Source organism: Poecilia formosa, unplaced genomic scaffold (assembly GCF_000485575.1).
Source record: "Poecilia formosa unplaced genomic scaffold, Poecilia_formosa-5.1.2 Scaffold145, whole genome shotgun sequence".
Classification (NCBI taxonomy): Eukaryota; Metazoa; Chordata; class Actinopteri; order Cyprinodontiformes; family Poeciliidae; genus Poecilia; species Poecilia formosa.
This window is the reverse complement of record NW_006800084.1, coordinates 1044021-1066270: the sequence shown is the minus strand read 5'-3', so window position 1 is coordinate 1066270 and position 22250 is coordinate 1044021. Positions and strand designations below refer to the sequence as shown.

The window sequence follows — 22250 nt, the reverse complement described above, 5'->3', positions numbered from 1 at the left end:
TATATATATATATATATATATATATATATATAAATATAAAAGCGCCTGCTTTTATTTTGAAGTTCTTCCCTTTCGCAGCTTGTTTTTGTTCATCCTTTCCTCCTCCACGGCGCCCCCTGGCGGTCACTGCTCTCCTCTGTCGGGTCGTCATAATAAGCTGGTATCAGCGGCAGGGCTGTACATTCAGCGCAGGTTTTAAACGGCTCCCGGGCTGTAATGTCCTGACAGAGAGCAGAAGGTTTGCTTTGGGATCCGTAGAGGACAGCGGGGAGACCGCGGCGGACAGGTCCCTGAAGGGACGGAGATGGGACTCATCTTAGCCGCTGGGTTCGCTCCGTGTCGCCGTGAAGAAAGCTTCATTCGCTTTCGCTTACCTGGAGGCTGCAGCTCGGAGCCTTTAAATTAAACTTCAGGTTGGTGCGAAGCTGCTGTCGATTGGTTGTCTTTCCTCCGTTGATGTGCGCGGCGTAGACCTCTTGTTTAGTCTGCATGAGTCGTTTTTTTTTATTTGCTGTGGAAGATATACGCAGTTTTCATTACATCGGCTTCTGCAGTGCCTCGGAAACATGCTGGGTGACCCAAAAATAACCACATCAAAGTTGGGGAGGGTACAGGGGGGTTGCACGTTGAATCCCTCTGTTATAACCTGTAAAATAACGTTGCGTTTGTGTGTTTTCATCTCCAGGCTAAAAGTAAGTCGACCTGCTCTCAGTTCTGATCTTTCCACCTGGACCAGAGGATATGAGAGGCTGCAGGAGACGCTGATGGAGCTCCAGGAGTTGAGCTGGCTCTGTCTGGTGGCTCTCTTCCTCGCCTCCTTGCTCATAGTGCTGGGATGGCTGCTCCAGTACTCGCTGACTGTACTGCGGCTCTGGAAATCCAGGAAGGCAGCCAAGCAAGGCGGCCGAGAGACAGCCAGGCTGCAGCGGCAGCAGCATGTCTTCTCCACGCAGCCCAAACAGATGCAGGCTGGAGGCGTATGGGGCTTTCTGCTGATGAAGCTGCGCTCTGGCAAGGATGGAGCTGCTGCCTCTGAGGCCGGGGTCAAAGGCCTGCTGACCTCCCTGTTCTCCTTCAGGTCCTTCAGGGAGCACTGGCAAAGAACCTGGGTGAAGGCTCTGAACGAGCAAGCGTGTAGGCATGGGGTGAGTTGAGAGCCTAAGCAGGTAAAGGTGTTTTATACACTGATGCACCTGGGATTGCTCGATTAAATAGAGGCGTGAATAGTTAAGTGGGAGTTCATGAGCCCGTGGGAGGAAGGTGTGGGAGATTTTTTGTTTGAGTGTTTCTAATCGGTGAGAGGATGGATGGGTAGAGGCTTGCGTAACCGCTCTCAATCAATGCACAAAAGAGTAAAGAGGCGAGACTAGTCAGCGCAGCCACAGCAACACCCACACATAGTAAAAATAGTGCGTGATGGATGTGTGCTATACAGAGAGAAAATCACATCTCACCTTTTTCCAGATGCTTGTGTCAAAACAAGCTGCGTAAGTGAAAGAATCGTGGTGGTGGTCGGTGTTTCGGACAGCTGTCAGACTGAAAACTGTTAGAGGCTTAGGATGCGTTTCTAAAGGTCCTTTTCCTCGAATAGTTCCTTTGATCTGTGTGAATCAAAAGTCTGGACTTCACAGTCGGGTGTTTCCACTGGGGACTTACAGGGGCAAAGAAAGGCTCCCCCTTTGCCCCTGGGATCCCCCCCACAACCCTCCTGTCACTCGCCCCACTTATTAAAAAAAAATGCTGCAAAGCGAACGTGTGTGGGAGTTTAAAGGGGGTCAGATCAATCCGCTCGGTGAACCTGTAGCCCAAATACGGCGACCCATCCCCGCCGCTGCCAAATATAAGCAGGTAAACACCGGGCGAGCTGTCAATCAGGCATGATGAGTTCAGCACTCATGTCTAATTTAGGCAGGGATTGCCCTTTTCTTTCTTTCTTTTTTTAGTATTAGCACCTTTGTTCATTTTGATGGGATTCCAAAGTACACCTTTTCCCAAAGAATTCGTCCCTGTAAGCTTCTCCACATTTGATCACTTTGCACTTTCCGTGATAAACAAACACAAAATAGTGCAAACTGCGAAGCGGAAAGAAAAAAAAAACGCATGAGTTTCAAAATGATTTGCAAATGAAGAATCTAAGAAGTCTGGTATGTAGACTATTTAGAGCCACTTTTCCTCAAAATTTGGTGGCAAATCTTTTGGCTATTTTTCTACCAGTGCAGACACTGAAGCTTTTCTTCCTTTCAAAATAGCTGCAGCTTAGTTACAAAATCTGCCCAGCTTACCTGAAGCCGCCGAAGAAAGGTCTCCCCTCAGCATGATGCTGCTACCACCATGTTTCACCATTTGGATGTGTTTGTTTTGGGTTATGCGCTGTTGTTTGCTACACATAGCATTTTATTGACTGCTGTGTCTTGTTGCCGCTCTTCCATTAATCCCAGATTTTTGATTGCGTGGAATCGTATTTACAGGTGTCGAAGTAAACGAGGCTGAATACAAATGCACAGAATATTTTTCTGATTATTTTTTGTGTAAAATTTATGAAAACCATTTACTATTGTAGTTCCTCTCGCCATGTTGCTTCGTGCCATCATCAAAAATTGCAGTAACAAAATAATAGTTTGTGGTGGTAAGGAGACAAAAAGGGGAAACGGTGAAAGGGTGCGAACACTTTTACAGAATAATTTAGCACGATTCGTCTGAGTAAAATGATTTTTCCTAGAAAAAGTCTCATTTCCACTCCACTGCAGAAAGTGATAGTCGTGCCAGTGCCAGCTCGGTTATCTTTCAAGGTCCTAATTAGTTGATCCGTTTTGCCCTTTGAAGCTGTTGGTCACAAGTAACTCAGCCAGCCTCCACTGAGCCTTGGCTGCACTTTGGACACTTTAACGACTGTTTTATCCTTCCAGATGCCAGCCGCACTTTACTGAACCTTCATTCATAAGACGGCCATGCAGTCATAAAATAAACCACCACGCGGCCAACATGTGGTCACTGATAGCACAATTAGCAAGGCAGTTATAGGGATTGTGCTCAGATTGAGCTGTTTTCACCTTTAACCCTTTAGAAATGGTTAAAAAGAGGAAGACTTTTTCTTTTTGGACTTGGCAGATGGGGTGAGGTAGAGACAAGCTGCCTGGGTCTTGTTTGTCTTTGCGAGAGCCAAAGTGTGCTGAGCTCAGTCATAGCAATAAAATATCTGCTGCGCACTGAGCAATCTGTCTCTAAATGTGTCTGGGTTGTATTCAAATCAGTGGATTGTTGTCGAACCCTTAAGCACCACAAATTTCACCCGTACTTTAGAGAGTAGATTAGAGGACGTGCACTTGGACCCTTTCTAGCCGAGATAATCCTTGCTTCCAGGTATAAAGGTCACGTGACGTACAGTTAAAACCAGATATTGCAAAGCTATTTTTTCTGTGGGGCAATAAATCAGACTGAACATTTCTAGTTCTAGATCAGTAGGATTACTTGGAAGTATTTCTAGTTCTTTTGCTGGAACTTTGGCCCGTTCCTCCTGACAGAATTGCGTAACATCTGTGTAGGCCGCCTTCCTCCCGCACACCTTTTTAGCTGTTCTTGCAAATTCTCTTTGAGACTGAGATCAAGGCTTTGTGATGACTACTCGAAATTGTTGACTTCTTTGTTGCTCTTAAGTTACTTTGTAACCAACTTAGTGGTATAATTAGGCTCAATGTCCATTTGAAAGTCCCATTTTTGGCAATTTTTAACTCCTTGGCTGATGTGATGTCCTGCTTTGGTAGATCCACATAAAGTTCTTTCCTTTTAATGTTTTCCACTTTGCGAAGCGCACCAGTTCCTCACCTGACATGATGCTGCCACCACTGTATTGCTGTTCTTAAGCTTTCAAGCATCCTCCTTTTCAGACCGCAGGACAAGTATCGAAAAACATTTGTGCCCGACTGTTGACTTTTTTGGTTGCTGTTGAAGTGATGACTTCTTTCTTGCTGAGAGGCCTTTTAGCCCAGATAATATAGCATGACTTATAGTCACCAGAAACCGGACGGGAAAAACCTGCTTTAGGATTTCGTCTGTTTGCAAGAAGCAGCCTTATCGCATTCTTTGCTTCTCGTAAACATCCAGCATCCGCCACTCGGCTGACAGGTTCCTGCAGCTGAGGTGAAAGCAGACACGAGAGCGGCGCTCTGCACCAGGGTCCCCGCAAGAGTCACATTCGGCTCTGACTCGCGCTTCACGGCTCTGTTTCTGCGCGAGACAAAACGTGAGCCACCCTGCAGGAACAAGGTCATGATGTGGCTTCAGTTTGTCTCAGATCAGCGTCTAAATCCTTTACAGCGCATAGGATTGATGCTGTCAGGAGGGAAACAAATGTTTAGAAATAAACATACTGAAAAGTATGTTTTGATAGAATTTGAATCTATGATAGAAAAAAAACAACCTAAAACATTATAGATGTATAAGTGCTGCAAATTGCTGTACTCACTGGGACATTAAACTGGTTTAACACCAGAGATTTACTGATGTCAACTCCTGTGCTATTTTTTTTTTTTTTAGAAATTCCTCGGGGAGTTTTTGGCTCATCATAAAGTGAAAATGCAATTGTCTAAGAAACCTAATCAGATGTGTGAGAGCAGGGTGTGGTGTAAATAACAAAGCTGAGTGTTTGTCTTACTGGAAATGAAAGTCAGGAAAGTTCAGAGGGTAAAATACTGATTAAACAGTGGGCACCCTTTTCAGTTTTTCTTTTAAATGCACAACTCAAAGAGTGTCTTGATTGTGGAAACAAAATCAGAATCACATTTTCTTTTTTCCCATTTTGAAATCACAACTCATAGAGCTGGAAACGTACAATGCATGAGCTTCACTTGAAGAACACAAAAAGAAATATTCATTATGTTAATAACTCTGTTTTTGTAGTTTATTAAAATTTAATTTGAGACCAGGCTTTCGGTCCAGAGAAGGGGAGAGTAGAGGAGTTCAAATATCTCAGGGTCGTGTTCACAAAAGTTTTATGCTTGTTTTGTTTGCGACAACTCTTTATGGAGCTTCCACTCATCTCCTGTGCCAGTTTCATTTATGAAAGGCCACATGCGTGCGTGCGTTTGTTTGTAATACCTTGTGGGGACGATTTTCCTGACATATACTACGTTGTGGGGACCAATTGCTCCTCGTGGGGACTGGAGCCTGGTCCCCACAAGGGGAAACCCTGTTTTTGGGTCAGGGGTCAGATTTAGGTCTAAGGTATGAATTGAGTTTTGGTTAGGGTTAGGGTTAGGTATGTGATGGTTAGGGTTAGGAAAAGGGTAAAGGTAAGGTTTAGGCTGTAGAAATGAATGGAAGTCAGTGGAAAGTCCCCACAAAGATAGCAACACAAACGTGTGCGTGCGTGCGTGCGTGCGTGCGTGTGTGTGTTTAAAACATCGCAGACAGTTTGTGATTTATGAGGCAACTCGGAAAGGAGGTCGTCTTTATCAATTTATGTTAAAACTGTTTTGCGAGAAAGGCTGTTGTTAGAAGAAAAACGCTGGTGATGAAGCCATTACTGACCGCATGTTTATGTACACTTTTTCCAATTAATCTTAATTTTCTTCTATTCAACCATATTGATCCATTGGATTTATGAAAAATGAATGATCGCAACAATCCACGGCTGGCAGCCACAGCATTTTTTGAGCAATAGGGAACACAATACAAATTATTATTTTTTAATGTTTACGTAATGACTCTCGGAAATTGCTATACATTTACTTAAGTTGATAATACTATAATAAACAGCCCATCCCTGCAGTAGATGACAAGAGGCAGACAATGAATCTGATGGACAAGATGGAGAAAAAAAAAGTTATTTATTGGTTTTAAGTTTTTACCACAAGACATGTCAGAAACTGTGTAACGTGACGAGGCTGACAAAATAACCTGACAGAACAACACTGATTTCTGACAAAACATAAAAACTTTTTATGACTCACAGATGTCAACAACACAATACGCTTCGACACTCCGTCTCATCTGAGCCTGTTAAAAAGAGGACACCGACATTATTATCTACGATATGTGAAAATGGAGAATAAATGATTGCTTTCGACCCAGTGAGACAAATGTCACAGATATATTTTAATTGCATTGATCTTAAGGTCAAAATAACTTATTTTAGTTCTCAGACTGCACATAAAACACAAGCTGCTGTATTTCCCTGAGTGAGTGCAGCTGCTCGTTGTAGAAAAAGATGGGCCCCCTGATTATTTATACAGAAATGAAATCCTTTTTACTTTTGCAAATAGGCTAAATAACTTTCTAAAAGATCAAGTTTGCTTTGGGTTTATTCATTAATATTTTCCAACGAGGAATCCTCATTCTGTCTCTGTAATGTTGACTCAGAATTGTGCTTCTCATAGCAAAACCTTCCTCAGGGAAGAGCCGACCTCGACACCCAGAGGCCACAACAATGGGATGAGAGTAATAAAGGCTTCAGAGGGCCTGAGACTCACTTTCAGCAGAGCTTCCTGTGTGTCCTATCAATGCTGCCTGGAAGGGTTTCAGACATTGCTGTTTTTCTCTAGTCTGTGGCACCTCTTTTTGAGTGATGGTTTTGTCGTAGCATGTGTTGTTGGTGCTTTCAGTCCTTATGGTCATAAACTCAGGGCTGGATGTTATTTGAGCAGGGAGGGAAGTGGTGGTCCCTCGTGTAGAAGAAAATACATTTACGTCACCCTGGCCTGGCACATGAGCAGATGGTCGAGCGCATGGTGGACTGTGGACAAACTGGGCGTTCGTCCACATTACTTTACCAAACAGCGTTGTAAAGTGACTGACTCCGTTAGTGCAGTTGAGTTATACATGGTCCTTTGATATTCCTAAAGTCACAAGATTTTAATTCTTTGTCTTCAGATTTATCACCTAGCACGAGTATAGATTAGATAACAGATTCCCAAAGCTTTAGTTGAAAAAAGAAAGGATGGATTCATTTGTGGATATTCTGTAATTTCCTTCACAGTCTGTGCATCTACCTATACTTTAAAAACAATTAATTGCAAGAGCCACTATTTCCACCATCCCTAAAGTATTCCAGTGGCATTTTCTTCATTTCTTTGAGATTAAGGAAGTGGCAAGATTTTAAATTTTTTTTCCAAAAGTGTGCACACCCTGTTAAAATGCTATGTTTTTGTAGTGTTAAGATAAATAATCAAATGATACATTGTACAATCCCAATTCCACTGAAGTTGTGACATGCGTAAAGCATAAATAAAACCAGAATCCAATGACTTGCAAATCCTTTTAAACCTATTTTCAATTGAATACTCTACAAAGGCAAGAAATTTAATGTTCAAGGAGAAAACGCTGTGGTGGTTTGCAAATATTCACTATTTTGGAAGTTGATGCCTGCAACACTTTCCAAAAACATGGGGAAAGGGACAACAAAAGGCAGGAAAAATTGAGGAATGTTTTTTTTTTTTTAAATTGTTGGGAACATTCTACAAGTGAACAGGTTGATTGGAAAAAGGTGAGTGTCATGATTGGGTATGAACGGAAGTCGTTCACTAGACACAGTCTAGATTCCTACCAAAGAGAATTGAATCGGTTCATTGTGGTCAAAACGTTCTTCATCAAAGTTTCAGCTTCAGGGTGTTCACACTTGTGCAACTGAGCTATTGCACATCAATAAGATATTTTCTCTTTGTTTGAGTTTTACAGAGTTAATATCAGACTTAATGTGAAAATGCTTTGAAGTTATTTATCCTGGTCTCATTTTTTGAATCCTACCTGACATTTTAATAGGAGTGGGTTATACTTTTGAGAGCCACTGTACAAATCCGCCCGGTATAATTTTACTGAGATAAACATCACTCCTGTCCTCTTGTTATCCTCCTGCACCTTCAAGACATCAGAGTGTCTGCTGTTTGACTCAGTTCTTTATCCATCTGCATGCTGAAGTATTTCCTGTGCAAGCTGTTGTTATATTCATGACTTCGGAGATGCGACAATTTGACTGGGTTACTTTGCACAGACGGCTTGACAGACTGGCCACCCTCGACACGCAGAATATAAAGCAGCTGACACAAGATGTGGAGCAGTCATCACGGGGTGATGCTTGAAAGGAAGCTCCCTGTTCTCTCACAATCTGCAATTATAAGGAGCCTTGTGATTAGCTTCATGATGCAGTTAATTTCAATGGCTGCCAGTTGCTGGAAGATTAATGCCCTGTGATTATGCTCAAGCACTGTAGATTCCTTCCTAACGACGGGGGACATTAGGCACTCAGAGCTCATTTAATATGAAAGTGCAGGAAACAACCCGTTTTATCCTTCAGTCACAGCTGTGGGCGAGATAAATCTTCAGCAGCCGGATTTACTTTAATAGCCAACTTTTACTAAAATTGTCAGTTCCCTGAGGTTGATTGAACAAAACTGGTTTGAGTACAAAAAGATAACGCATGGTTTTAATTTGACTTGAACCTTTTGCGTGACACGCCAAAGCACCGTCGTAATCGTGATACCAACATGTGGAAAAGGACAGTTTGGATGTAATGCGTACAAGGCTAATGTTACTCAAGTATCGCACATTCACCAGTACTATGTTTGTACTATGATTTAGTGACTGTATTGATAAACCCTCATTCACTACTGATGGACATTGTGTTGGTGGGAACAAAAGAGAACAATGATAAAAATGTGGGCAAATAACAGCTGATTGTCATCGCAGTTAAAAAAAACAACCAATTGTATCATTTGATAAATTTGTCTGCCTTAATGTTATGTTTATTCAATTTCTTGTCATTTACAATCCATTACAGTTCAATTTACCAATTGTTACAAGAAGTTGCATTGAAGAGTAATGACTTAATTTGAAGAATTAATTACTCAAAGTATAGGTCATACCACCATGCCGCGGGAGCCACTTGGAGCATTTGACTGACCTGTTTGCAGGTTATATGACCCCAGGGCAGAGACTGACTGTGGAAAGAGCTGTTTTTAGTCATAAATATCTGAAGAACTTACAAGAGGAATCATATAGAGCAGGACATGGATGGGATGGGAAATGACAAAGGAACTAGATAAGCTGGTCAGCTGAGGTGGAAAGGCTAATGGCAGAATGAAAGAGAAACTGGGGGATGGAGACTAGTTACGAGAAAAGGAGCTGAAATAAGACTCAAAAAGAGCTACAAACCAAAAGGCAGGAAATAAATGATACTACTACAAACAAAGAACTTACTTATGAGGAAAAATCAAAATGGCAAAAATAAACAACTGATAGTAGCAAGTCCTCTTCTAACAATAATATACCCAGAAGTAATTATAAAGGAACACAAAACAAAAACACAACATCAACATAGCTAATTTGATTGAATCTTCATCGATACAGACAGAGCATCAGCATTGCATAGCATGAGATTAAACCAAGTGACGGTTAGTTCATTGACATTATGGTGTCACAGTGGTTTTGTTTTAGCAGTAGCACAGATGTGTGCTGTATAAACCGTGTCTCTAGGCTGTCGGGCTCATGCCACATCATATTTTTACATATCCAAATAATCTGTGGCAGACTGTCCTGGTTAAAGATCCTATGAGGTATGTCACAGGATCACATGAAAAATAAAAAGCATGCTGGTGCATCTTTGTACAACGTAGAAGTGCAAAGTAAATACATATTTGTGCAGTATTAACTGCCACTGAGTCATCACTTGTCTGTGTAGTCAAGGCTCATTAAAACTTGACTGGTCAGTAGATTAAATGAATCCCTGAGTATTTTAACGTCAGTCTAACCTGTTCGTATGCTCATGTTTATAATGCACAGAAAGACAGACACAATAACTTCTCAGATTTTGTTGCTGTAGATTTAGACAGAGTAGCTCTTTGCTCTGTAGTTTTCCAATTATACTTTGGACTATAATTTAAAAACAAATGGTATCCTGGGCCTGTCAATGAATAAAAGTTTCAAGAAATTTGATGCATCTAATCTGGAGAATCCAGAACTCGGTACAAAAACTTTCGTCGAGCCATCAGAGTGAGGCGTATCAACATTTATGCTCGAGGAAGTAAGTGTAAAAAAAATATCAAACACTCAAAGTCAAAACTCATGAGTCAGATTTAAGTTCAACCATCGGAATGAGACAAGCTTATCAACATTTATGCTTGAGGAAGTAAGTGTGCAAAAATATTTAAATTCACTACATGTATATTAAAGCTGTTCAACTAAAGCTCTTGTTTACCAAGGCAAACATGTTTGTTTCAATGTTGCAGTTTGCATTACAACTACGGCGCATCATGAAAGCCATGTTCCTTAAATATGTCTTTTTCTTTTAGTGTGTCTTTGTGCAAATGTCCAGATTAGTGTCATTGAACCCGTGGGGTTGTTTTTTATTCGTCATGTGCGGTTATAAACCTTATCAATTTAAACGTGATGAGAACGTCCCCAGCAGGACCGGCACATGTGTCTGCACTCCTATCCAAACAGTTTTTACTTGTTATAGTCTTGGCCTCGGATTTGCAAAGTAAACAAAGCACACAAAAGGAATCATCCAAAAGGGTCATCAGAAGCCAGAGGGCCGGGGTATTTCTCGCTGACCCACATGCTTTACAGAACCAGCTGGACCCAGAGGGAGTGATGCTGACAAACCTGAAATGACACCATGGATGTCCTCAGGAGGCTGTCTGCACTCTTGTCCTTCTCATGGACAAGCAAAAATTCAATTCTGTGATTAAACAGAAACGTTTTGTATAGTACTTCTCACAAAACAAAAAATCACAATCAATCACAATCACAAAGCTAAAAAATAAAGGTTTTGCTTCTTGCTACTCCAAAATACACTCTGTAAAAAATTAAGGGCCCACTGCTCTGAACCCCATTGAAAATCTCCTGGTTATTCCGCCAAATATTGATTTCTGAACTGAGTAAAAACATTAGTATTGTTGTTTCTAAGTGAATATGAACTCTGCATCTGAAAGCGCTGCGTCTTTTTCGTTATTGTGACAATTTCTCATTTTCTGCAAATGAATACCAAATTTTTACTTTGACTTTCAGAGACATGTTGTCAGTAGTTCATAGAAAATAAAAGAACAATGCTCATTTTACTCAAACATTTACCTATAAAGAGTGAAATTAGAAAAACTGGTCATTTTAAGTGCTCTCTTAATTTTTTCCTGAGCTGTGTAAATTAGCATATATATATAGCATATAAATGCATAAATTATAAATATTTTCAATACAGAAATTCTTAATAGAAATTTTCAAGATTCCATTCCTCAGTCTTTCAGTATGTTTCTCACTTTTATTCCGTCGTTAGAATAAAATTAGTTTTAAATTCAAAATCACCTTCAAAAACAGTCTGCTGCGTTGCTGCTGCGTTGCTGCTGCGTTGCTGCTGCGTTGCTGCTGCGTTGCTGCTGCGTTGTTGCTGCTGCGTTGCTGCTTGTCAATAGTTGCACTGTTGCGTCTCCAGTTGTAGGGGAAACATTTTACTACAACATCCTCTGGACTTGCGCAGTCAGAGTTCCCCAGCTAACCTTGAGTTCAGTTTTTATCAGCCCTTCTGAAAGTTTATATGTCATTGAACCAGTGGTACACATAGCACTCTGGCACGTCTATTAATAAACATGACTCGAATGCATAAAATGGAGACAAACACAGTGTTATACGCTTCTACCGCTAAGAGTTAGCATTGTAACAATTAGGAAATCCCACTGGAATCACACCTAATGAATATTATTATCATTAGCAGTAAGTGAACAATTAAGTTTATCAAATATTTTTTAGAGACACTGCTGGAGCTGCATGGATTCTAGAATGTTCTCATCGATAATGTTCAAAAATACTTTGTTGATCCAAAAGAGAAATGGTATCCGTGTCCATATCCTAGTTTTTTAGAAGTAACATATGTATAAATACTTCCTGACTCCTTTTTACAGATTGTGGATGATTGGTTTTCTGAATGAGCCTTGTAAAGCACTGGCAACCTCTCCGGGGTAGACTTCCTGTTGGCCTAATGAGAGCAGATATAAAAAGAAGTGCATATGTAGACAGTAGACAGATACATTGATGGGTTAATGAAGCCGTAGGAGTAAAAAGTTCAGCCCAGATAATTAGCAGACAATGAGATGAGCTCTGATAGAACACACAGAGAATGCAATTCTGGTGACCCAACTTTCCCTCTGGCCGTATTGTAATGTGATCCATGTTGGCAGCGTGGCTCTTGTGTTTCCTGAAGACATTTACAAGAATAGAAACTTGTCCCTGCTTTTTATCAATTGGTTACTGTGTCTGACACTCCAAAGAGCCACAAATCTGAGCTGGAAACGCTGATTCTGATTTGTGTTGTATTTCTGCTGTGTTTGTTTTTCTGGTGATTCAGTGGCTCGGGCTCCGTGAAGCTTCCCAGACTCCCTCACTCTCGCCTTCTTGTCTTTTCCTGCATCGTTGCTGACGATGCTTTCACCTGTCATTTCTCTTTTGTTCCGATTGTATTTTTACGATTCACCAATCTCTTATTCGACAGCAGCCACATAAACCTAACAATCTGTAGTCCATCACATATTTTCTGCAGTTTTGGATATTCAAAATGATTGGACATCTGTGCAGGTTTTCTCGCCAGCCAACTGAAGTAAACACAGTCAGTTGTACAGACCAGTCATGTGACTGCAGTGCTAGTCTACTTGAACATATGTAAGCTTGCAGTGTTGCATTTGGCCTCCTGCCTGTCCGCCTGCAACACTGACACACACACACACGCACGCACGCACGCGCACACACACACACACACACATACACACACACATTGTAAACTTTATTGTATCCCCCTCCGCTCTTCTGCCCCGCCTCTACTGTTGTGTTTGAGATAGATTGGACTCGGACCCAGCGGAACATATGCTCTGACAATAGGAGATTTGTTTTACCACACTTGTATCATCTGTGCCAGTTAAAACCGTCCAATCGAACCAGTGTTTTGGTCCATATGTGCAGAAACGGACCGCTGGTGTTTCCATGATTTCCTTGGACTTCTTCTCAGTAATGAGACACCAGTTTGTGTTGTACGGGTTATCCTCCGAGCCAGACTCTCAGGCAGGAAATGTAGCTTTGCTGTTTGCATGACTAAGCACTGACTGATGCAGTTTTTGTAATGGATGTTGCCGGAACAACTGAGTCGCAGGATTGGCTGAGCAGCTCCAATCAGTAGACGTTTATTAGGGGCCCGTTTGTATAGATTTCTATCAATTTCTGCTTACTACCAGAAAAATATGTTTTATTCATAGTTTTTTCTTTCTTTTTTTTTTTTTGCAAGTATGCATAGATGCAGATTACCATTAGTCCACTTATCCAGAAAGCTACCTTTGCTTTTATCCAGCTAAGCGCAGGCATTCAAATGCAGAAGACAGGTTTCTCCAATGTCTTAAAAATTATTATCTTAGTAGCATTTTGCAAAGGAACACTTTTGAGAACATTTAACTTTGCTTTGGAAGCATTTTTAGTGCTTTGGAAGTGGCTGTGGGTGATTTACTACTGGGGAAAGATTCTACTGTTCTTGTCTTTGTCTTGATGAACTTTTTTTTATCTTAGCATATGTTTTTAGAACATATGCTAAGATATGTTCTATCTTAGCATATATTAGCATATGCTAATATGCTAGATGGATAGATATGTTCTATCTTAGCATATGTTAGCATATGGATCAATGCTTGATTGGATCAATGATTGATCCAATCAATTGGATCAAGCATTGATTGATCCAATCAATGCTTGATTGGATAAAGCATTGATTAATCTAATCAATGCTTGATTGGATAAAGCATTGATTGATCCAATCAATGCTTGATTGGATAAAGCATTGATTGATCCAATCAATGCTTGGATCAGGAAGAAGCATTGATTGCACAGTTTCTGCTTTAGACACCACAACTGGAACCAAATATGCTTTAAATTCAAATGTCTGACCTGATAAACGAGAAATACGAGAAGTGTATTTTACTGTTAGTGAAAGGCAAAACACAGCAGAATCTTTCCTGCCATATGCCATGTGTGTGTGTCCTATTTTTCCTATTGTGTACTTATTACAATTTTCTCCTTCTCTTCCTCCGCCAGAGTTCCCTCCAGATAACTTTTGACAGCAGTCTCCAGCTAACCGCTGGCTCTGCAATAGATAGCGTGACCTGCACTGACCAGTCAGCGAACAAAATGGTAAGAAATACATTTAGTCTTCTTCTTTTCCGTATTAGTAACAAAAACTGAAATGTATTTTATTTACATTTTAGGTTGTACACCTCTACCACATGAAATCCCAGTTAAACACATTAAAGTTGAACTGGGTAATTCATCATGCATCCAGTTAATAAAGACCAACTCATTTCTTAAACGTTTTACGGGACAAATATGTCTCCAAATGACTTTTTTTGTTGTTGTTGTTATCACCTCAGTTCTTGTGTGAATGCGTTTGACAGTGATAAAATCGATTCATCTGTGTGATAACGAGGCGGAGTTTCTCTTTCTGACAGTGAAACCTGTCTTATCTCCCCTGTCCCGTCATGTCGGACGCCACGTTTTGCAGAGACAAACCCAAGATAGGTTTTCTGTGACGCGTCTCGTCCTGTCTTCCTTCTGTAGGTGTTACGCTGTAAATGCTGGGTAGACACGCTGACGTTTCCTGTGACTGTGACCCAGCAGTCACCCGCTGCTGTTTCCATGGATACGTATCAGATCACTACTGCACCGATGATGGCTAAGGTACGAAAGCCGTTTAAGCTAAAAAAAAAAAATGGCAGAAAATTATTGAAATGTTTTAGTCAAAATTGCTACTACAGACACATGGGTTGGAATGCACAGACTTTGTTATTGTTATTATTCTTGCTTTTATCTTGCTTTTTGTCCCTCCATCGGATGGGTTACTTGACTGTCCGTCTCCGACAGGTGGACGTGTCCCTGGAGGAAGTGGAGGACGAGGGCTTGCTGATATCTTGGACTTTTTCCAAGCAGCCGTCATTTTCTCTCACCGTGTCCCCTTGCAAACTGCAGAGACAGGTAAGAACATTCGATAACCGACACCAGGCTCATCTGATATACCTGCAGCCAGCGAAGGTCTCATTTCTAACACAGCTCCGTCTCTTCCAACCAAAAGTGTGCATGCATTCAAATAAAAAAAAATAAAAATCAAGCGTACACCATGCAAATGTTTGTCTTGTTTTTTGTGCTCTCAGATTCTTTTAATAAATCTGGAGCAGCCTATTAGGAATTTGCATGTGAGTCACTTTTTAGCCCATTTAACTCATCGTGAGTCATGGAGGAAATGTCGCTCTGGAATGTTGCAGCATGAGCATGCATGCCCCCACTCATTTGTGGCAAGCAAATATTTATCATCGCTAATTAATTTCACAAATGACGACAGTCAGAATTAGAAAACAGGGATGTAGGACAAACCGCGAATGGCGAAGAATTTAGAATATGATTAGAAATGACAGGAAACGAACATTAAAGCAACTGGTTCTGTTTAACTCCGCGATGCTGAGCGTCGTTAGAGGGGGACTGGATGTCGCTGTTTCTACTTTCTCAGCGCTCGGAGGCCACAGCAGACCTGGACATGATCAAAGGAATGGTTGAAGACACGCTGTTCAGCGCCCACCCGGCCATGGTCCTCAACCTCAAGGCCTCTATGTCTCCTAGCGTGGTGAGAGAAGCGCTCTGCTTGTCACTCAGAGGACAAATTAATTATCATCTATTTTTTGACCCGAACGAATGCCAGGGGCTGAATTCTGCTGATAGATTATGGGTTTAAGTAGATTAAAACTCCGTTCTGCACTGTCATCCCTGTGCACTCCCAGTCCCCAATGGACCGTCTCTCAGTGGGAGCCAGCTCCACATCCCATGGGTTCTTAGTGAGGCGGCTCCTTCTCCAGCAGCTCAGGGTGACCTTAAGTAAAGGTCAGATATTCTCTCCCTGCATCAGATCGTTTCCGCTTATTTTATTTTTTTTATTATTATTCTGCTGAGAGTCGAGTTCTCACGTTCTTGCCGTGTTGTCCGAACACACAGGCCTGTGGTCCAGATCAGGGGAGCTGTGCTGCGTCCTGAGTCTGGACCAGCCGTCGGCAGAGAGGAGGACCTGCTTCCTGCCTGTGCCGAGGAACCCCGACGCTGCCCTGGAGTGGCGCGAAGAAATGACTCTGTAAGCTTCCACGTGTTCTTCATGGTTCTGCAAGATAAACCTTTTATTTCATGTAAAATAAGACATAAGAGTCACAAGCTGACAGCAAATTAAATCAATGTAAAAGACTCTCACAAAGTAAAGTGTTTGACAGTGTTTTACATTTTGACTCTCCCACATGTGTTCTCCTTTGGGTTCTGAGAAGTTTCTTTTTTTGTGTGTGTCTGTGCGTTTAAGGGAGGTTGGCCCGGAAACCAAAGAGCTCAGGTTCAGGCTTTTGGAGCGGAGCGGCACAAGAGAGCGTAAGGAAAAGCTCAATAGCAGTTTGTTGCTGGCAGCAGTCCACAAACCTGATCAGCAACGTCGTTTAGACTGTTCAAGCAAAATCATCCGTGTCTGAAACTGCACAGCTGGCAGACTCGCCGCAATAGATTATTTCTAGGAAATGTTCACTACTTAGTACCTCGGAAAAGTATTTGTACCTCTTGTACTTTTTCAGCGTTTTTGCCTTGTTGCAACTAAAAATGCCGGTTTATTTTACTGGGAAATATTTGATAGACCAACACAACGTAGAACGACATAAATTGTTTTAACAATTTTTACAAATTAAAATTGGAAAGGGGAGACTTGCTTTTGTATTCAACCTCCTTTACTCTGCTGCTCCAGAATAAAAATGTTGTGCTTTTGTAAGTTAATTATTGAATCCAGCTGTTCTGTGAAGGCCTCAGAGGTTTCTTAGAGAAAATTAATGAACAAGCAGCACAATATAAACCATGTAACCCTGGAGACATGTTAGAATATTCTCTGTTCAGTTACAAAATGTAACTTTTTTCCAATATGCAGAACACCGTGTGTGATGGGAAGCTATCACTACCCGTTTCCCTGAGTACATTCTCCACATCCTGAAACACGGTGGTGGAAGTGTCATCCTGTGGGATGCGTTTTTGATGTTTAGGGAAGCTCTCCATCTAATCTGAATGTGCGTGAGTTGTTTTATAAAGAAGAATGGGGAAAAATCTTAAGAGTCCAAGATGATAAAAATGTGCAGCTTCAGTTTAAAATAGAAAAAAAAATGAAACACTTCCACTTTACAACCATATGACATTTGTGTTGGTTTATTACAGAAAGTTCTAACAAATTGCTCTATTTGAGGGTAGAGAGACAAAACTTTGAAAAGTCTCTCAGCTACAGAAAAGGATAACATTTTGTACGTGTTGTAAAAATTAGAAAAGCGTATCGGTGAGACTCGTAGTGATGTTTCTCTATGCTCAACCCTGACAGAGTTTCTTCCTGGTCACGCCGCCATCGCCATAAACCTGCAGTCTAAAACCCCGACTGGGCAACATGTTCTGTGTCTCAGCTCCGGCCCTGGCTCAGCACCAGACGCCACCATCAGCACAGAGGTGAGAACAAGATGCCTCTACAGTTATTTTAAAACTTTTATGAAGTTACTTTCATCCATTAGAAGCTTTTTTTTTAATTTGTCACAAATTCAATTTTAGCATTTTCCCAATTATGGAGTCTTTGTTTTTTTTAAAGTTACCATGTTTTATTTTTTTTTATGTTGAATGTTACATCTTTACCTAATGCTTGTACTTTTCTAGCTGCTGTACGTAGAAACCATTGACCCTCGCAGTTCCCCGAACGCTTTCCCTATTCGCTCCTCGTTGACCCCTACAAAGAAGGTCGACGTGGATCGAACGGTCACGCCAGATGGCACCATAGTCACTACCGTCACCACCGTGCAGTCGCGAATGAAGCTCGATCGCAGCCCAGGTTTGTCTAGAGAGCCCAGAACTTTATGGCGCCCAGCTGCTGTAAAATTAGTAACTGTACAGCCATTTTGCCTTTCAGGTGATTCCCCGCTGTGTTCACCATCCAAAGTCGAGGTGAGCGAAAAGAAGGCGGCCGTGTTGGTGGACGAAAGAGGCAGCAGCAGCCCCAACCCGAGCAGTGAGTCGCACACTGAAAACCAGACATTGTTTTGCAAAACAGATGCAAAGTAGGATAAGCTGCAAGCAGGGATGTAACACGAGTGAAGAGTAATGCTCTTCTTTTACACTTTATGCGCTCTGTCTGGACGCTTCTCTTCAAAAACCTCATGTAGCTCTTTTGTAGCACTCGCGTCCCAAATGTCATGCTTAGACACAAACGTCGTTTCCGGTTTATTAGTGCAGCGCTGACGTAGATGTGTGTGTTTGTGTTGCTCAGAGAGCAGTCGCCTGTCTAATGGCCTGGATCCTGTTGCAGAGACGGCCATTCGGCAGCTGACAGAGTCTGCATCCAAATCGGCCCGGAAGACGCCAACAAAGAGGAGCACGCTGATCATCTCTGGCGTGTCAAAGGTCAGAGAGCGGTCACAGTGTCCTAAGGAATGCGACTCAACATCAGAGTCGTTTTTTCTGTCTTCTGCTTACTCTTAGTAAAGATATTGATATTTCAAACTTTGGACCTATTATGAAGAAAATATGACATTGAGCCTGACGATGTGTGCGATCTATATTTAGTCTTCAATTACGTCCCCTCCACTGTACCAGATAATAGTAGGATGAAAATCTTCTGACCTGATTTTTGCATGGAAATCAGTAGAAAGTGTCAGTGTGTTTAAATGAAAGATTCCACATATTGTTAGAGTGTAGACACAGATTTCTGATAATATACAGAAACATATTCAGAAAAAGTGCAAAAATATTGATACCTGTTGTCAGTCTGGTCTGAACATTACTTGCTTCATACAAAGGGTCTGGACTCTTGTAAATTGAGAAACGATTGCTTCCTGGCGACATTGTGGATTGTGTCGAAGTTTTCAATTTTACCCAATCGTTGACATTTGGCTGTCTCGTTTGTAATGCACCAGTGCGGTGCCATGAAGCTTACTGGAAATTGCCTGCACTGTAAACAACAGTCCTCCACTGCGAAGAAACAAATACCGAGCCCAACGAGGCGGCTGCTGCTGTTGATTTAATATTTAGAAATGTGGCCAACACAGACTGAACGACATTGTTTACTTGCTCCGCTACCGCTGCTAAAGCTACAGGCAAACTACAATTCTAAAACAGCGTAGAAACCCAGTTAAAATCCAATGTGAGAAATTGAGCTCAATGGAAGAAATCACACGCGGAGTACTGAAGGGAAATGAGAATCAAAGGGAACTGCGTAGGAAAGCAACGGATGGTACAATCACATCAGTTTATTTAATCATAATTATACTCACCTCTTCTGAAGAGGAGCATCCCCACAATATGATCACCTGGGTGTATCATGGCCCAAAATTTCATACTTTTTGAGAAGATGACTAGTTATTGATTCTTCCACCTGATGTGTGATCCTCTGCAGCTCCTCCAAAGTTACCATAGGCTTCGATCTTGGTGTCCAGCTCTATCTTAATAGGCTTACAAATACATTTGCAATCGCTGTAATAGAAAAACCAACAGCTCTGTCCAGTGTCACCAACCTCTTTCTCTGACAATCAGTGATGAACATCTCCATGTTTCTATCAGGTTCCTCTCGCCGAGGACAACTGTGCACTATCAACGGGCTACGCGGCCGCCATGGACGCGGCCATGCACGGCAACCACTTCAGGTCGGGGCACCCCCAGGACCCGGATGAAACCACTCCCTCTGACGTGTCGGAGCGCCCCTCTGTGGACGACGTGGAGTCTGACACCGGGTCCGCCGGCGCCTTGGAGACGTGCAGCTTGAAGGACCATAAAGGTAACGTCAGAGGAAGAGGTACTAAAATGTTCAATTTGCAATATGAGAGCTTACCTGTTCTAATTTGCTTTAAAATATGACTTATACATAGATTACATCTTTTTAAATTATTTTTTACAATTTTGTATACAATGTAAGTACATATTGTATTCTTACGTAGCTCTAAAGTTGGGTATTACTAGTTACATTTACTCAATTACAGTTTCTTGAGTAACTTTCTTGAAAAAATGTACTTTTAGGAGTAATCTTATTATGAAGTATCTCTACTCTGTTTGAGTAAAATTTCTGGATTCTCTACCCGCTGTGTGTAACTTCACTGAATGAAAAACAAACATGTCTTAACCAAAAATTCACCAGACACAGACACGGTTTTTGTTAAAGTTTCATTAGTTTTATATTGAAAGAAACTGATTTGGAAAAAACATATATTTTGCCTAATTGTGTTATTTTTTTGTTATTTGTATGAATTATTGTCATTTTGGTCCGTAAAATACCAACATTTCCACGTAACATTATATTTTGGTCCGTCTTATTATGTCATTTTTAAATATTAAATGATTGATAAGCTGACCAGTTACTTGAGTCGACGTTTTACCAAATACTTTTTTACTCTTACTTAAGTAATTTCTTGGATGGCTACTTTTTACTTTTCCAATAGTAAAAGTAAAAAGGCCCACCTGTACATAACTCTGACTTCATCTAACCAATTGTAGTTGGTTAGATGGTTGAGCAAACAACCATCTAACCACTGGTTGATGGCAGTGGGCAGTGTTTGCTCTAGAGAGCAAACACTGCCCTCTAGAGGCTGTAGTGCAACATGTTCAGAGTCCAGATTAAATTGCCTGTTCAGCAAACATAATTAGCGCTAATAAATTAAATCAACGAAGGGTTTATGTCAGGAATCAGCCGGTCATTATGTGGCTCTGCGGGTGAGTGATGTGTTTTCCTCTGTCCACTCTCGGCAGTGGGCTTCCTCCAGAGCGGCTCCAAGCTGTTGTTCCGCAGGAGACACAGAGAAAAGGAGCCCTGTCTCAGCCAGTCCCACGAGGACATCTCCAACATGGGCAATAACTTTGCATCCCCGGCCGCGGGCCCCACCCGCAAACAGTCTGGCAGCTTCTCCCGGCGCATCATCAAGCGCTTCTCCTTCCGCTCGTCCGGCAAATCGAAAGGCAAGGCCGCTGCTACCAACGGAGGAGCGAGCTCTGTGGATAATTGATTATAATCATGAGAGGAATTATTAAAGGCTCTGTGATCAGCCCTTAACAAGCTGACAATCCCAGTGGGTTACAACCTGCACTTCCTGAAGGAAGGATGTTTCTGGAAGGAAAACTCTCTGAAATTAATCTTGTACTCCTTCAGTACAAAAAAAATCAAAAAAATCATGAGATTAATCTAAAATGGGATGGTGAACTCGGTTTTCTATGGCGAGAAGTCTGCTGCTCAGTGAAAATAAACGCTGCAGTGAATTTTTTTTTTTATTCCTATTTAAACACAAACTACTGTGTTTGATTAAGACGGGTGGTGGAAATACTCTAAAACTATAATTATGTAAAAACGCCAGTGTGACGTTGCTGGATACACTTTGGACTGAGGTTCTCTGCTTTTTTTTTTTAATTTTGACGGTTGTAAAAATATAATTTATTATTATGTGTGTCTCTTAAATGCTATTTATTTTATTCTTGCCAAAACCAAGTCATTCTACTTGCATTACTCTGTAAATTAATGACAGGCGTGATTTCTATGCAAATTTCTTTTTAAATACATTTAGGCAACATGCCAGAAATCTATGTCAGCTGAACTGTGCTGTGCATTTATATCCGCTTAAAAAACAAATCTTGTTTCATGTTTTAACTTATACCCTAAATCAAAAAAGATATGGCGTTTATAATAATTTTGTGTTATGTAGTTGTTTTCTGTGGGATATCATATTAGATTTGAAGGTTCAGACAAACTTTTTATGCAGGGCAATAATTTTATTCATTCTGAATTTAGTTTTAAACGGTCAGGTACTCAAAGGGATTTCATTACTGTAAATACTATCATTATTGTGCAACAACACTACTTGCTCTGTGTTAAATGGCTCTAAGTACATTAATAATCCAGACTAGTTTATTATCACACTGTGGCCAGTCAGAAGTTTTTACATTCTTATTGGCATTAAATATCATAACAATGTTTTTTTTGAGCAATTGAACCATTATTATTTAGGGTGGGATAATCATAGCAATTTTACTGAATGAAATTGTTTAAAAACTTTGGATTTGATGCCGTTTTTTGCTAATCCACAGAATATCAAAAGTACCTATAGTGTGTGTGTGTGTGTGTGTGTGTGTGTGTGTGTGTGTACATACACACACACACTATAGACTGACACACACCTCAGTCTTCCATCTTCCATAGCTCTCTATTGAGTTAGTTGGATTCTTTCTGC

The 22250-nt window shown here is 41.2% G+C and overlaps 1 protein-coding gene across 2 annotated transcripts; it reads left to right on the top strand.

Moving 5' to 3' along the window:
• Positions 1–289: 289 nt before the first annotated feature.
• Positions 290–21708, top strand: c2cd2l (c2cd2 like). 2 transcript variants are annotated; one of them, XM_007563204.2, is made up of 15 exons: positions 290–413; positions 686–1145; positions 14050–14145; positions 14569–14688; positions 14872–14982; positions 15512–15625; positions 15780–15879; positions 15991–16123; positions 16340–16404; positions 17384–17505; positions 17707–17878; positions 17957–18055; positions 18353–18447; positions 19603–19816; positions 20782–21708. In XM_007563204.2, the coding sequence occupies exons 2-15, from the start codon at positions 765–767 to the stop codon at positions 21033–21035; spliced, it is 2076 nt and encodes a 691-aa protein (XP_007563266.1). In that variant the 5' UTR covers positions 290–413; positions 686–764; the 3' UTR covers positions 21036–21708. The 2 variants fall into 2 exon arrangements, with proteins under 2 accessions (XP_007563266.1, XP_007563265.1); XM_007563203.2 differs by having other exon boundaries at positions 18314–18447.
• Positions 21709–22250: the final 542 nt, after the last annotated feature.

Coding starts and splice junctions, on each gene's coding strand:
- c2cd2l (XM_007563203.2), top strand. CDS start 765: ATGGAGCTCCAGGAGTTGAGCTGGCTCTGTCTGGTGGCTCTCTTCCTC. Junction 15,880..15,990: donor CAGGGTGACCTTAAGTAAAG/GTCAGATATTCT, acceptor CCGAACACACAG/GCCTGTGGTCCAGATCAGGG. Junction 18,448..19,602: donor TCATCTCTGGCGTGTCAAAG/GTCAGAGAGCGG, acceptor TGTTTCTATCAG/GTTCCTCTCGCCGAGGACAA.